Below are 17526 nucleotides of genomic sequence, written 5' to 3' on the forward strand. Positions count from 1 at the left end.
TGTAGTATTTTCTATTTTAAATCAATGGAAATCATTTGACCAGCAAATATCCAATTAAACTCCATTTCCTCTCATTCACACAGAAGGAATGTACATGTATTTTCATTGGGTGAATTATTATGTAAATTTATGACTAGACCCCTAAATGTCAGGAGACATTTATATAAAGATGGAAAGTATGTAGCAGATAAATTAATTGTCCTTCTAGCAATGTTATTACCAGGCTGCAGCTAGGGGGAGCTCTAATGTTTAGAGTGTGACCACAGCAGAGTGATCCCATCTAGCTCACATAACATATATTTTCTCAAAGCAGAGGCCCTGGAGAATAAAATGGTGGTAATTGTTAAGGTGTTCCTCGTACAGAAATGTCACCTTCATATCCGGGATTATTTTCTACTTTCCCCCCATTTTCTATGGTGTGATCTTTCCTACAATACTTTGTTATAATAATGTAACACGTTGTGTATTGTATTGGACACAAACTAATAATGACTCCGTGTCAACATTCCAGACAAGTCATTTTCCTGACCAATTGGATTTCTTCCTTTACTATTTCCTGATTTTATGACTGCAATCTTGTTATAAGTAAAACTATAATAAAAAATGTATTGAATGGAAAAAAAGTTGTGTGTGGGTGCAATATTGAAAATCTTTGGTACTCAAAATTGGTCATAGATGACGCTATAAATCCTTTACAGGTCATCAGTTTAGAGAACCAGAAATAATGGCCCAGAGTGCAGTGGGCAGTAACATGTCATATACAGTCCTGTGTATAGAGTGCAGTGGTCAGGCACATGTCATATACAGTCCTGTCTATAGAGTGCGGCAGCAAAAATGTGGGAAAAATATCCCACCCCCAGAGTTGCCACCTCATCCCTTTAAAACCAAACGCGTATTAATTACACAGGTTTTGTGGCCAGTTAAGGTGGCAATTAAACTCACTTAGTGGCTTATCTGCATTACATTAGCCTCAGAATCTGTGTAATTAATATGTGTTCGGGTTTAAAGGGATGAGGTGGCAACCCTACCCCCCCGCCCCCAAAAACTAAAAATACAATAAATCAAAGTAAAAAAAACTTGACACACACACAAACCTTTTCAGGGCAAGGTAAAGAATGCTATCTGCAAGTTTTATATAACATAGGTTTGTGTGCTAATGAGGCAATTGAAAACACATGTCCACGAAACACACAAAATGCAAGTTCACCCAATGTAGAGACTAGAGCTGCACAATTAATCGTCAAGAATTGTTATCGTGATCTTGACTAAAGTGTTTCACAATTCTTTCTATGCAAAGAATTCCCTCGGCTCTTCTGAAGCCACAGCCCTCTAAAGAAAGAAAGAGAAATACTGGGCAGTCTGCCAAGAATCACAACATTTTTTATCAGTTGAACTTAAGTATAAACATTGTAATAAATTCTCAATGGAATAGACTGTGTGTAAGTGAAAAAACTTTAACCACTTAAACACTAAACCTTTTTCTGACATTTGTTGGTTTCAAGTTGAAATCATTTTATTTTTTTTTGGAACCCCCAAACATTATATATATTTTTTAGTAGACACCCTAGAGAATAAAATGGTGGTTGTTGCAATATTTTATGCCACACTGATCTTTCAAATGCAATTAAAAATAAATAAATAAATAATTTAATGTATGTATAAAAAAAACAACCAGTAAAGTTATCCCATCTTTTTTCTGTATAATGTGAAAAATTTTACGTTGCGAGAATCTTTTTATTCTAAGCAAAAAAAAATAGTGATTCTCATTTTGGCCAGAATCGTGCAGCTCTAGTAGTGACAGAACTCCAAAGTGGGTACATCTGTTAAGGATTCCTTAAAGGGGTTGGAAAGGTTCGTTTTTTATTTTCTAAATAGGTTCCTTTAAGCTAGTGCATTGTTGGTTCACTTACCTTTTCCTTTGATTTCCCTTCTAAATTTTTTTTCCTTTGTCTGAATTTCTCACTTCCTGTTCCTCCTCAGTAAGCTGTTCAGTAAGCTGTTCTGGCTGACTAAACACCGCTCGAATGATGGTGTGAAGTTTACTGAGGAGAAACAGGAAGTGAGAAATTCAGACAAAGAAAAAAAACATTTAGAAGGGAAATCGAAGTTAAAGGTAAGTGAACCAACGATGCACTAGCTTAAAGGAACCTATTTAGAAAATAAAAAACAAACCTTTACAACCCCTTTAAATTACTAACCCAAAAAAACACACTCTCTGAGCATGCCCAGAAACATCCAAGGAACACACAAAAAGCACCCAAAAAACCCCCTAATGTCCCTGAGCATGCCCAGACCAACCCAAATGCAGCTAGCACAAAATAAGCCACCCTCTCCTGTTCAGAATGAAGCACATCATCCAGCGTGCTACAAAATTACAGAGATAGGACAAACACCCCCCGATCCAGAGGGAGCAAACAAAGAGCCTAACATGGGCCAAAGTTATACAACAAATACCATTGCAGTCTATGGGAACTGACGTGTTAATTTTGCTAGTCCCCACTTGGCTGGCTTATCTTCTAGTTATTGGCCTTAAAATGGATATGGGGGCCCAGGTCCCACCCTAAGGGACATATATCAATGTCACCAATTTGGAGACCCCCAAAAACGTAACAAGGAGAAGTGCCTTTAAATATGCAAAATTGCTTAAGGGCCAGTTCACACCACATGCAGTCCAGTGCGATTTTTTTTGCATCAAAAACGCATGGAAAGTAGGTTGTTTTTCAATGGCATAGTTCACACCATTGCTTCCAGTTCCAGAAAATAAAGTAAAACGTGCTGCATTTTTCCTGCACTGGAATGCTGTAAAACACATCAGAAACGCACCGGAACACATCAAAAATGCAGAAAAGCATCTGGACTGCATTTCTATAGAGTAAACTTGCCCTAAAGCTAGTAACTTGGGAGGGGGGTTACTCTGCCTGTAAAGTGGTGCATCTGTAGCATGTATCCAAAATGCTGCTTCAAAGATGTACGGCTTTAGAGAAAACATACAAATCTACATTGCAGCTGCAAGATTTTAACATAAAAAAATAGCCCCCCCAATACATACAAGGCCATTTGGGTCTGGAAAGGCTTAAAATGAGAACCCCCACGTGAAAAATACCACCCTCTCCCACACACCATCAAACCCCTAGCCAAACACAGCAAGCCAGCCCATGAAAGGGGGGTGTATGCTTGGGGGCAGGAGGGGCTCGGGCACCCCAAAACTCAACCACCTTGTTCCCATATTCAGGGGGGTGAGGGCCTCTTCCACACAGCCCTAGGCTGGGGTTGTGGCGGCTTCAGGCAGGGGGGCTTTACGGAATGTGGAAATCCCCTCTAAACTAGTGGGTACAAGGTGCTTTGTGGTTGGCATTGGGCTGAGCCCAACATGCCCCAAAGGCAGCAAGCTATGTTGAGTGGATGTGGCCTTGTATGGTTCAGGAGGGGGTTGGGCGATCGCTCTTCTTGCCCCTTTCCTAGCTGGCACTGTTGTTTGCTCTGAAAAAAGGATGTGGTTTGGATTGGTGAAGGCAGCTCAAAGCCTTTGGAGAATGGAGTGTAGAGTTCCCCTTTAAAAGAAAAAAACTAGCCCAAAGAAATCATAAGCATTAGAGGGGGAGGTTAGATGCACTTTTAGGAGGAGCTAGAGTAGAGAGAGTCTTTTTACATAATTATAAGAAGGTACATGTCGCATATTGGCAACATAAAAAAGTGAAAGTAAAAGTGAACCAACGTAAAAAAAAATGTCAAGTTTAGAGTTGCGCTCATTCAAACCACGCAAATGCATTTACCTTGCTTGACATTTACTAAGATTTTGCCGGTGCAGTGAACCAACGCAAATGCCGTTTGCGCATGCGCAGTGCATTAATTTACCTCACGCACTTCTAAACGTACTTGCAGGCTCATTCTATTTTGGGCATATTTGTTCCTTGGGCAGTTATTACTATACTTCTTCACATCACTCCATAATATTGGCACTTCCAGCTTCTTTTAATTTTGAGTTGAAGATGCCCTGTGCCATGTCCATAGTGGCACACTGATCGCCTTCTCCTGTGCGGCAAGATTACTATAGTAAATGGGGAATAGCGCTGTGTTACCGGCGCAAATGTTTCGTAAATACCAAAACGTACGTTGTGCCTCTGTGTGCGCCTCAAATCATGGCACAAACGGTTCATAAATCAGCCCCTATGGGCTCTATGGTCGAATTCTTGGTGGCTGTGGGATGCCACTAGTGCTAGCCTCCTCACCAGCTTGGGCTGCATTTTTGGGACCCAGCAGGTCACCACGAAATACTTCTGTCCTGGTATGTAAGAGACTAGGATGTACTAGGTCACTGGTACCTGCCAGCTCACCAAAAGGTAGTGTGGCACTAGTACTGGCATCTTGCAGGATATAAGACAAATCAAGTGTTCCTAGCACTACCCGGGGTCGGGTACACCTGACCTTAGAAGGGACCTCTCCTCCATCCTCTCAGCTCCCTGTCAGGGTGCCGCTGCTCTGTACAAGTTTGTATTCGGAGCCTGATTCTGTCAGTGAAGACTCCTCCTTCGCTCTCTGCTGTCATACTCAGAATTCTGTAGGCCTCTTCACTAGAGTACCTTTGTTGGGACATTTTGGCCACTAAATTCACAGATGCCTAGTGCAACTCATGGGAAAAAGAGCTCCTGGCTGTCAGGGACTGCTTGAACTACAACAAATGTAGCAAGGTCTCCAGCCACTTTCAGTCTAATGAGAACCTCCAGGGCCAGAGATAGCTGACGTCCTTCTGTATGTGGTGGGTTGTGAGGCATAGTGGGTGCAATGCGGAAGTTATTGGGCGCCAGACACTTCTTGAATGCAAAAGAGATGTTTATTTCTCTTACAATTGTTTTGGGGGAAAGAGGGTTAGGGTCAGGACACCCTTACATAGTTGCAAGTTCAATTAGCAGACTCTGAGACTTCCATAGGAGGACAGCCGTGCAGGGAAAGGCATCCAGCAAGACGCCACATCTGCATGTGCAGGAATGCTGTCTCCTATGGCAACAGTCTTTCACAGTTCCTAACACAAAGGATAACAGTTCTTTCACCTACACTACAACTTCTTGTAGTTCTTCAGCCCACTGAGCTCACGGTCTCTCACTAGACCCTCTGATTCACTGACTCTGAATCCCTTGAGCTTCTCCAATCTTCAAGGTGGTATCTTCCTCAAGTGTCACCCCCGCCTCTCTGCTGGGTGCCTAGCTTGGCACTCCAGATACTTCTCAAGCTTCACCTCACTGGCCTTTTTGGTCCCTGACTTGACACACAAGGCTGTTCTGCAAGCGTCACCTCCGCTGGTTGGGTCCCTGTCTTGATCACCATGTCCATACCGGTACTTGCTTCAGTTACTCACTGTGGTCCCTGGTAATAAGGTGATTGGTCCCTTAGTGGTGACAGCTTCCCCTCTACCTCCAACCATGACAGGTTCTCCAGCCAGCAGAACTGTCACTTTTGGTTGGACTGCATGCCACAGTCCCAATACTGCTCTGCTGTCTTGCTTCTGGATAGGACCTCAGACAGCCTAGCAGCCAGATGTGCCCAGGATAAGCCCAATCTCCAGTCTAGCAGCTCGGGACATACGACGCACATCCACCTAGACAGCCGTCCAGGTGGCACAGAACATCGATCACCTGACTCCACCCGAATATATACACTCTCCCAGCAGGCCAAGGGATTCAAGAAAAATACTGCCCATTGGCTGAGATACCCCATATACTCATAACCTGACCTTGGGTTGCCCTTCTCATATCTAGTACCACCAAGTGCCCGGCCACCTAGTGGTAGAAGAGAAAAGTGTAATAAGGCCAAACTTAGGGAGAAATCAATGGATCTCTATCAACCAGTATAACTACTCCTGGCAAGTAAATTTGTGAGGAGCTCCCTGCCTAAACTCCAGGGTTCTACACAAATACAACTTATCTGCTAGTGCTAGAAGAGATCAGGCCTGATTCTGCCAACACTGCGGTTATGTGTGCAATGTATCAGAGGTGCCGGTGATCTGCTGATACTGCACTTGTTGGGGGGCAGAAGGGCTGATCCTGCGAATGCTGTGTTATTAGGGACACTATACTAAGGGGGGGACACTAATATAGTTCTGTTCATGATCAGGATATTGATCCATACAGACACTATACTAGTAATGGTGGTGATCAGGATATTGATCCGTACAGACACTATACTAGTAATGGCGGTGATCAGGATATTGATCCGTACAGACACTATACTAGTAATGGCGGTGATCAGGATATTGATCCATACAGACTCTATACTAGTAATGTTGGTGATTAGGATCCTATAGCGTGAGTGCGATAGTGTGCGGGCAATCTAATGCTAGCTGACCCTGGCACTATCTGATCTAACAAGTGACCCTAATACAGCGATTGGTGAAAAATACTGTACACTGACGCTGTACTAATGGCACTAGTTGGGTGATCAAAGGGTGAATGAGGGCAATCAATGGGGTTAAATGTGCCAATCTAAGGTGTGTGGGTGTAAAGTGTGGTGATTATACTCAGTGTGGTGTTCTCTTCTCTTCCTGAACCGAAAAGGACTCGGGAAGAGAAGAAATCACAAGATAGCTCCCAGTGTTTACAAAATAAAACACAGGAGTGATTTGTCATTGGCTGCAGGTGATCGGCAGGGTACGGGGCAAAATCATTGGCTGGGACCTGCTGACAAGGTTTCTGGGTGTGCGCGTGCATGGGTGCGGACCCAGAAGAAAGCCATGACATAAAAGTACATTACCAGACCTGTATGAGCCGCCCATCCATTGTATTTTTACAACACTTCATCCATGTCTTTGGTGGTCTCTGATCTCCTTATCAACTGTTTCTTCCATGATGAAGATCAGCCATGGAGTATATCTGAGGTGTATATCAGGGTGTGCTTCTTCCCCACATGAGAGCTGTGATGTCCATCAACATTCATATAGAAGACATTTCCCACACTCAAGGCACTAATACACCTTGAGGGTTGTGTGGGATCCCCAATGTACAGGAAGACAGGACTTCAGTGAGGAACAATTCCCTCACTCAGGACAGGAATACGGCTTCTCCCTCGTGTGAGATCTCTGATGTGTGGATAGACGGGACTTCTGTGAAAAACATTTCCCGCACTCAGGACAGGAATACGGCTTCTCCCCCGTGTGAGATCTCTGATGTGTGGATAGATGGGACTTCCATGAAAAACATTTCCCGCACTCAGGACAGGAATACGGCTTCTCCCCTGTGTGAGATCTCTGATGTCTGTAAAGACTGGACTTCTCTGAATAACATTTCCCACACTCAAGACAGGAATACGGCTTCTTCCCCGTGTGAGATCTCTGATGAGTGGATAGATGGGACTTCCGTGAAAACAATTTCCCGCACTCGGGACAGGAATACGGCTTCTCCCCTGTGTGAGATCTCTGATGTGTGTAAAGATAGGACTTCTGTGAAAAACATTTCCCACACTCAGAACAGGAATACGGCTTCTCCTTTGTGTGTGATCTCTGATGTGTGTAAAGATGGGACTTCTGTGAGAAACAATTCCCGCACTCAGGACAGGAATACGGCTTCTCCCCTGTGTGAGATCTCTGATGTGTGTAAAGATAGGACTTCTGTGAAAAACATTTCCCGCACTCAGGACAGGAATACGGCTTCTCCCCTGTGTGAAATCTCTGATGTGTGGAAAGACTGGCCTTCTGTGAAAAACATTTACCACACTCAGGACAGGAATACGGCTTCTCCTTCGTGTGAGATCTCTGATGTGTGTAAAGATGGGACTTCACTGAAAAACATTTCCCGCACTTAGGGCAGGAAAATGGCTTCTCCCCTGTGTGAGATCTCTGATGTGTGTAAAGGCTGGACTTCTGTGAAAAACATTTCCCGCACTCGGGACAGGAATATGGCTTCTCGCCCGTGTGAGATCTCTGATGTGTGTAAAGACTGGTCTTCTGTGAGAAACAATTCCCACACTCAGGACAGGAATACGGCTTCTCCCCCGTGTGAGATCTCTGATGTCTGTGAAGATAGGACTTATCTGAAAAACATTTCCCACACTCAGGACAGGAATACAGCTTCTCCCCCGTGTGAGATCTCTGATGTATGTCTAGACTGGACTTCACTGAAAAACATTTCCCACACTCAGAACAGGAATATGGCTTCTCCCCTGTGTGAGATCTCTGATGTTTGTAAAGATTGCACTTCAGCGAAAAACATTTCCCGCACTCAGGACAGGAATGCGGCTTCTCGCCCGTGTGAGATCTCTGATGTACGTGAACATGGGACTTGATTATAAAACATTTCCCGCACTCAGTACAGGAATATGGCTTTTCCCCTGTGTGAGATCTCTGATGTATGTGAAGATTGGATTTTTGTGAAAAACATTTCCCACACTCATGACAGGAATACGGCTTCTCTCCTGTGTGACATCTCTGATGTAGGGAAAGAATTGACTTCTCTGAAAAACATTTCCCACACTCAGGACAGGAATGCGGCTTCTCACCCGTATGAGATTTTTTATGAGCAATAAATCTGCATTTATAACGGAAACACTTCCCACACTCAGTACAGGAAAACCTCTTATCTGTTGGAAGGATGGCCCCGTCCCTCACAGTCTGAGGTTCCTCAGGATAAGAGGAATACGATGGTCCATCTACACTGTGTGGTGCCGGATGGACATTTGAGGTAGTCGGGTTTTCTCCTGGACTATACTGTGTGATGTCCTCATCTTCTACTTTACAGTCTGGAGACAAAGTGAGACAATCCTCTGAGGTTTTCCTCATCTCCCGTCCATCTACTAAAATAGAAATAAAAAGATTATTACTAGACATGAGCTGATTGGTTCCTGCTGTGCTCCAATCAGATCATCAGATATAAAATGTCATGTGACAGAACCCACTGTCACTGTGTGTTTTGGAAGGGGCTGTGGGCTCACCTCCTACCCACAGACTATGGCCCAGCAGAGAATGGGAGATTTTGAGGGCTATTTGCCGTCTCCCACCACCTGGAGAAGATGCCACCTCCAGACATTTGTGTCCGCGGTCGTCGGTTTATCAGAACCGGGTGAACGCGGTGTCTGTGGCTGGGCTTGTGGAGTTTTTTCCGGCTACCTAAACCTATTGGCCCGGGTTGGGCTAAATATATACTTTTATTCCACAAACAATGTACTTTTCGCTGATAAAGTCATATACAAGATGGCGGTATTCCCAAAGCGTGGGGCTACGAGACTTGGGGACAAAATGACAATGGGACAATGTAATGAAGGTTCCGGACAATTCCGGATCCGCAGGTGTGGGTGCGTTTCAGTGTTAAAACATTGGGGGACATCATGTCATCGGGTACCTTGCTATCGTTCAACCAACTGACCCTCTCCCATGCGCTACCTGGTTGGATGTATTTCAGATATGCCCAGCTACGCCACGTGGCCAGGGCTCAGTTCCCTGACCCCCGGACCCTACAAGTCAACCTGCTGGAGGAGTTGTTTACGGGGGAAGGCCCGAAAAAAACGTTGTCAGCCTTGTACTGAACCATCTTCCCGATAGACTCTCCCAAACTAGACGCACTCTAGGGTAAATGGAAGGCTGATATCCCAACACTGGAGAGGGGGGACAGGGAGGACTGCTTGGAGAGGGGCCCCAAGTTGGTTATATCCGCGGGGGACAAGCTTATCCAAACAAAATTTTTACACAGGGTGTATCACGCCCCCGTGTGTTTGCCCAAGATTTACCCTGCCAGGGATCCTCACTGCCCTCGATGCAAGTCGGAGCTTGGGTCGTACCTTCATATGTTTTGGGAATGCCGTAAGCTGTCTAGGTTTTGGTCAGAGATCTTTGATCACTTAAATACCCGGTTGGGCTTGGATGTTCCCAGGACTCCTGAGTTGGCCTTGCTGGGCATTCACGAAGATGAACAAAAACCTTACCATACTAAGCTGCTGATCTCATACCTTCTCTTCTACACTAAAAAGGAGATAATATGTAGATGGTTCTCCTCTACCCCGCCTAGTGTAGCTTTATGGGAAAAAAAAGTAAACAATATCTTACCACTATATAAATTAACGTAACTTAATCGAGGCTGTCCATGGAAATTCGACAAGGTTTGGCTCCCATGGACCTCTGGTTAGACACTCTTGTTTGGGCTGTGGGGGTCTTCTCTCTTCCCCTTGTTCCCTGGGGGGACCTTCCCCTCCCCTCCCCCTTTTCCTCTCCCCCCTTCCTTCCCCCTCTCTCCCCCCCCATACTAATACTATAACTTGATATCTGTTGTAGGATCTTATGCAGCGGGGGCTCCTGCCTTTAAGCATCTTGATGACCTGGGTAGAGGCTCTTAGCCCTTGTACACACGGTCGGAGACTGTTTTGTCGGATAATCCGACTGTGTGTGGTATGCATCGGACTGATTCTGTCGGACCCAATTTTCCAACTTGTTGGAAATATTTTCCGACCAACTGGTTCGATCGGACATACTCCGATCATGTGTAGAGAATTTTGATCGGACCAAGTGCCACGCATGCTCAGATGAAATTCCTACATCAAAGCTATTGGCTACTAGCCTGAACGTAGTCCCATCGTAAAGAAATTACGTCATCACGTTCTGAATGATCAGATTTTTCGACAACTTAGTCCGACCGTGTGTATGCAACAGTTTCGGACAAGATCCGATGGACAAAATCCGACGGATTTGGTTGTCGAAATCTCCGACCGTGTGTACAGGGGCTAACACTTTGACTTGTTGACTGAATTTTGATAAATCGATTGTATTAATGTAATTAAATATGTATTGTACCATACTGTACTCCGGATTTGATGTGGTTTGACCCTCTGTCTTCTGTTTTACTGTACTGTCTATAACTATTTGACAATAAAGCACTCCTGTTGTTTAAAGTGCAGGGGTTAGGAGTATGTAATGTACAACATAGAGTATATAGTGCAGGGGTCAGGAATATATAATGTACAATATAAATGATACAGTGTAAGGGTCCCACACCGCTGCCTCCCACCTCCTGAGACTGCACTCAGTGACTTGGGTCTGAGACTATACAGACATATCCCTCCACCCGGCACAGCCAGCAAATAACAGAACAAGTAATCCTGGGAGAATTGTTCTGTCAGTAATCTTGCCATACCTGGGTATGGGGCAGAAGACCCAAAGCACATACCCCAGGTGCCTAGGTCTAGTAACATCTATGGTGAAAATTAACATTTTGCTGCCAGCTGAACCCCAGAATCTCCATAAATCCAGTCTAGATACCGTATATACTCGAGTATAGGCCGACCCGAATATAAGCCGAGGCCCCCAATTTACCCCCAAAAAACTGGAAAAAATTACTGACTCGTGTATAAGCCGAGGGTGAGACATGCCTGTCCATCCCTGTGTGTCCGTCCATCCCTGTGGGTCCATCCATCCCTGTGTGTGTGTCCATGCATCCGTGTGTGTGTGTGTGTGTGTCCATGCATCCGTGTGTGTGTGTGTGTGTGTGTGTGTCCATGCATCCGTGTGTGTGTGTGTGTGTGTGTGTGTGTGTGTGTGTGTGTGTGTGTGTGTGTGTGTGTGTGTGTCCGTGCAGCCTACCTGTGTCCAGCCTGCCTGTGTCCGTCCAGCCTGCGTCCCGTCCAGCCTGCGTCCCGTCCAGCCTGCGTCCCGTCCAGCCTGCGTCCCGTCCCGGCCCGGCCCGGCCCGTCCCGGCCCGTCCCGTCCCGAGCCGAGCCTCCGTCCTTCAGCTCTTCGTCGGCGGCCATTCTAGGATTCAAAAGCCGCGCCTCCGTCGGTGATAGGCGGAACACTCAATTTCCCACTGACTGCTGTTCCGCCTATCGGATGTCCGTGATAGGCGGAACACTCAATTTCCCAGCAGCCTGTGTTCCGCCTATCACGGGCATCGTCTCATCCTCGTCCGTAGTACGAGGATGAGACGATGCCCGTGATAGGCGGAACACAGGCTGCTGGGAAATTCAGTGTTCCGCCTATCACAGGCGAAGGCGGAGCCGGAGGCGCGGCTTTTGAATTCTAGAATGGCCGCTGTCTGTCTGCTCGACACGCTGATCGAGCGGGCAGACAGCGATGACTCGAGTATAAGCCGAGGGGGGCACTTTCAGCCTCAAAAAAGAGGCTGAAAATCTCGGCTTATACTCGAGTATATACGGTACATAAATTGTGTCTGCAGCACAGAGAAGGAAGATTATCCAAGAGAAATCCAGGAATACAGGACGGGGAACACAGCTCAGGAAAGTGACCAGGGGATTACAGGCTGATATCACCCAGTCCCCACCCCCTACTCTGGACCAATCAGTGAGCAGTATGGGTGGAGGAATGTCTTTAGTGTTAATGACCCACCTGTGCTGATCTCTGTAGGAGTGTCCTCCTCTATAAATGTCCCCGTTATTCCATCCTCCTCCATAGACTGCTGATCATCCCTCACATACCTCTCTTCTTCTTCTGATTTCACCTCAAATTCTATATCGATTGGATCTCCACTCTAAATCAAGAAAATGAGAGAGAATATCATCTGTAAAATATAAGATTTATTATTGTGACATCACATATAAAATCTGCACATTGCTGTTGATTTACTAAAGGCAAATCCGCTACACACTACAAGTGCACATGGAAGTGTAGTCGCTGTAGATTTGAGGGGAAGATCTAAAATGAGGGGAAGCTCTGCTGATTTCTATCATCCAATCATATACAAGCAAAAATGCTGTTTTTTTTATTTTCCTTCTGTGTTCCCCTCAGATCTATAGCGACTGCTATAGCGTGTTCTAGATGCTCCATCCCACCAACCTTGTAACAGTGAGGGATGGTGTGATCTTCCTGTGTGGAATCCCGGGAATACAGAGGATGAGGACATTTCTCTGGTGGGTTCCTGGTATTAGGTGGCTCCATCATATCCTTGTGTCCTGAAAACTTCTCCATCTCTCCATACTCCTCATCCTCCTCTTTATACTCTTCTTTAACATTAATATCATCATCCCCGAGGTTTCCACTCTGAATATATAATAAAATATTAATTGTAACAAACATGCTGTATATAAATCAGAACTACCAATAATTGTCAATCATCTACCTGATGATGGTGGGGGATGGTGTGACCTTCCTGTGTGGAATCCCGGGAATACAGAGGACGGGGACATCTCTCTGGTGGGTTCCCATAACTGGATCCATCTGTAGGAAACACACACACTGACTGAATACATTGTTTCTATGTGTTTATCAGATGATGGGGGATCTAGGTGGAGCCTCCGTACTGCTCTCTCCTTTACAATAAAGTCTCCTCTTACCCGGTGATGTGAGGGGCGGCTGATTGTCCATCATGACGTCCTTGTAGAGATCCTTGTGTCCTTCTAAATACTCCCACTCCTCCATGGAGAAATAGACAGTGACATCCTGACACCTTATAGGAACCTGACACACACAATGATACAGTCACCATCCAGACACATCCCTTGTCTGTTACTGGATAATGTCCCAGAATTCCCGGCACCGCTCACCTCTCCTCCATCATCTCTCTGGTGACTTCTAGAATCTTCTTTGTATTTCTCTATTCTATCAGGGAGGGAGGTGGAAGCAATGTGATGATCATATGATTTCCTTCACAGGAGGAAAACTCTAGATCTGAACACAAATAGTAAAATCAAATGTTATTCCCAGGATCCTCCTCACCTCATCATTCAGGTCTCCATATTATTAAAGCCCCACTTCAGTCTGAGATATAATTTACCCACACAGGACCGCCACGCTATGCAGGATAAAAGCTTGTAGCAGGTATTCTGATGTCATTACATACAATGCAGGACCAACAGTCCTACTTTGATAGTGAGGATGCCAAGGGTCCGCCCACATCCTAAGAGCATCAGAAAAAAGACAGATAGAGGGACATTGGGAGGAGGAGCTGTGAGGTCAGTGTGATGTAATAGGACATATAGACTCTGGATGGAGGGGCATTGGGGGGGAGGAGCTGGGAGGTCAGTGTGATGTCATAGGACATATAGACTCTGGATGGAGGGACATTTGGATGGGGAGATTTGAGGGGTCCTCTATGAGGCTCCTGTGCAAACCAAATCATTCTTCCTGGGTGCTTCCTACCTCTCCTAAACTGAACAGTGAACTTTGACCTTTACCATACAGAAATCTGTCAGGAATCTGTGAAAGTAAGCTCCCATGTGATCAGGTGACATGCGGAGGAACAGAGTGTAATTAGCAGACCATGAAGCCGGGGTCACTACACAGAAAATCAATCCAAGGAAACAACAGGCAGGACGAGGAATAGCAAGAAGGAGCTCAGAGACAAATGAGAATATTGCTCAGCCAATGGGAGATGATCTCAGCATGACTTACATAATGAAGGAGATGAGGGGGAGGGGAGGAAGTCACTTAAGGCGGGGCTTGATAAATTGCTTTGAATCTAGGAGCCAGCTAAAAATGTTAGGAGACAGGTTTTTTGGGGCACTGTGGGTTGTCAGCACCCTGGGCAAGGCAAGTAATTTTTAGGTAATTTGTGAGGTGCACATTGCAGGACATGGGGTGCAGAACACAGCACATGGGTTTCATGGTGCAGAACATTGGGTGTAATATGCAGGAGAAGGGTGCAGGACATGTGGTGCAGAATGCAGGACATGGGGTGCAGGACATGGGGTGCAGAATGCAGGACATGGGGTGCAGGACATGTGGTGCAGAATGCAGGACATGGGGTGCAGGAGATGTGGTGCACGGTGCAGAACACAAGACTTGGGGTGCAAGACATGAGGTGCAGAATGCAGAACATGGGTTACAGTGTGCAGGACACAGGACATGGTGTGCAGGGTGAGGAATGCAGGACATGGGGTGAAGGGTGCAGGACATAGGGGGCAGGAGAAGGGTACAGGCTTCATTACTGATCTATGTATTCTGAGAGCGGAGGAGCGCCCCCCATTGTCAGAATACAATAGTGCAGCGGAGAGGATTCCCCCATCCCCCTCCAATGTGTGGATGGGGGAATCACTTCCATTTTTTTCTCTCATCCCGCTGGCTGAACAATAAAACTGAACCATGTATGGCCAGATTTGGAGGGAAGATATATTCATCATCAACTGATCCTCCATGAAGGGGTTAATCTACATATTACCTCCTTTGCCGCCAGATCCGGTGTAGTGTCACAGTTTGATGCCTATCACAGGATGGTGCGGAAGTGACGTTGTTGCGTACTGCGCATGCGCGATGCGCTCCAAACGCTCGCGCCGTGCGTTCCAACATAGTTTCGGCAATACAGTTCAGCGAAACCATCACATAATGTTACGGAAGTGATGTTACACACAACACAAACACGGGCCACGTTGTTGCGTACTGCGCATGCGCGATGCGTTCCAAACACTTGCGCCGTGCGTTCCAACATAGTTTCGGCAATACAGTTCAGCGAAACCATCACATAATGTTACGGAAGTGAAGTTACACACAACACAAACACTGGGCCGTTCGTTACAACACTAATACTTCCCTTGTTACCTAGTAGGTTTTGCATTGCTGGGACTTGTAGTGCCTATCCTGAGCTACATGCTTCAATGTTCAGTGTCCTCATCCCTATCCCCATGCTTCAATGTTCAGTGTCCATCCTTATCCCCGTGCTTCAATGTTCAGTGTCCTCATCCTTATCCCCGAGCTTCAATGTTCAGTGTCCATCCTTATCCCCGTGCTTCAATGTTCAGTGTCCTCATCCCTATCCGCGAGCTTCAATGTTCAGTGTCCTCATCCTTATCCCTGTGCTTCAATGTTCAGTGTCCTCATCCCTATCCCCATGCTTCAATGTTCAGTGTCCTCATCCCTATCCGCGAGCTTCAATGTTCAGTGTCCTCATCCTTATCCCTGTGCTTCAATGTTCAGTGTCCTCATCCCTATCCCCATGCTTCAATGTTCAGTCTCCTCATCCCTATCCGCGAGCTTCAATGTTCAGTGTCCTCATCCTTATCCCTGTGCTTCAATGTTCAGTGTCCTCATCCCTATCCCCATGCTTCAATGTTCAGTGTCCTCATCCCTATCCGCGAGCTTCAATGTTCAGTGTCCTCATCCTTATCCCTGTGCTTCAATGTTCAGTGTCCTCATCCCTATCCCCATGCTTCAATGTTCAGTGTCCTCATCCCTATCCGCGAGCTTCAATGTTCAGTGTCCTCATCCTTATCCCTGTGCTTCAATGTTCAGTGTCCTCATCCCTATCCCCATGCTTCAATGTTCAGTGTCCTCATCCCGATCCGCAAGCTTCAATGTTCAGTGTCCTCATCCTTATCCCTGTGCTTCAATGTTCAGTGTCCTCATCCCTATCCGCAAGCTTTAAATGTTCAGTGTCCTCATCCTTATCCCTGTGCTTCAATGTTCAGTGTCCTCATCCTTATCCCTGAGCTTCAATGTTCAGTGTCCTCATCCCTATCCCCCTGCTTCAATGTTCAGTGTCCTCATCCCTATCCCCGAGCTTCAATGTTCAGTGTCCATCCTTATCCCTGTGCTTCAATGTTCAGTGTCCTCATCCCTATCCGCAAGCTTCAATGTTCAGTGTCCTCATCCTTATCCCCATGCTTCGATGTTCAGTGTCCTCATCGAAGCAGGGGGATAAGGATGAGGACACTGAACATTGAAGCTCGCGGATAGGGATGAGGACACTGAACATTGAAGCAGGGGGATAGGGATGAGGACACTGAACATTGAAGCTCGGGGATAAGGATGAGGACACTGAACATTGAAGCTCGCGGATAGGGATGAGGACACTGAACATTGAAGCTCGCGGATAGGGATGAGGACACTGAACATTGAAGCAGGGGGATAGGGATGAGGACACTGAACATTGAAGCTCGGGGATAAGGATGAGGACCCTGAACATTGAAGCAGGGGGATAAGGATGAGGACACTGAACATTGAAGCTCGCGGATAGGGATGAGGACACTGAACATTGAAGCAGGGGGATAGGGATGAGGACACTGAACATTGAAGCTCGGGGATAAGGATGAGGACCCTGAACATTGAAGCAGGGGGATAAGGATGAGGACACTGAACATTGAAGCTCGCGGATAGGGATGAGGACACTGAACATTGAAGCAGGGGGATAGGGATGAGGACCCTGAACATTGAAGCAGGGGGATAAGGATGAGGACACTGAACATTGAAGCAGGGGGATAGGGATGAGGACACTGAACATTGAAGCAGGGGGATAGGGATGAGGACACTGAACATTGAAGCACAGGGATAAGGATGAGGACACTGAACATTGAAGCTCGCGGATAGGGATGAGGACACTGAACATTGAAGCATGGGGATAGGGATGAGGACACTGAACATTGAAGCACAGGGATAAGGATGAGGACACTGAACATTGAAGCTCGCGGATAGGGATGAGGACACTGAACATTGAAGCACGGGGATAAGGATGGACACTGAACATTGAAGCTCGGGGATAAGGATGAGGACACTGAACATTGAAGCACGGGGATAAGGATGGACACTGAACATTGAAGCATGGGGATAGGGATGAGGACACTGAACATTGAAGCATGTAGCTCAGGATAGGCACTACAAGTCCCAGCAATGCA

The 17526-nt window shown here is 46.2% G+C and overlaps 2 protein-coding genes across 3 annotated transcripts in view; one reads left to right on the forward strand and one right to left on the reverse strand.

Moving 5' to 3' along the window:
- LOC143986875 (uncharacterized) overlaps window positions 1-17526 on the forward strand; it is a 209484-nt gene that overhangs the window by 125680 nt on the left and 66278 nt on the right.
- On the reverse strand, window positions 1954-13605 carry LOC143989558 (uncharacterized). Of its 2 annotated transcripts, XM_077489735.1 has the most exons (6): window positions 13468-13605; window positions 13258-13381; window positions 13044-13141; window positions 12761-12964; window positions 12314-12455; window positions 1954-8778 (listed from the first exon to the last, which is right to left on the reverse strand). In XM_077489735.1, the coding sequence occupies exons 2-6, from the start codon at window positions 13340-13342 to the stop codon at window positions 7028-7030; spliced, it is 2280 nt and encodes a 759-aa protein (XP_077345861.1). In that variant the 5' UTR covers window positions 13343-13381; window positions 13468-13605; the 3' UTR covers window positions 1954-7027. The 2 variants fall into 2 exon arrangements, with proteins under 2 accessions (XP_077345861.1, XP_077345862.1); XM_077489736.1 differs by lacking the exons at window positions 12314-12455; window positions 12761-12964; window positions 13044-13141.

This window comes from Lithobates pipiens, unplaced genomic scaffold (assembly GCF_037356315.1).
Source record: "Lithobates pipiens isolate NorthernLeopardFrog02 unplaced genomic scaffold, aLitPip1_a1.2 Scaffold_18, whole genome shotgun sequence".
In the NCBI taxonomy this organism is placed as follows: domain Eukaryota; kingdom Metazoa; phylum Chordata; class Amphibia; order Anura; family Ranidae; genus Lithobates; species Lithobates pipiens.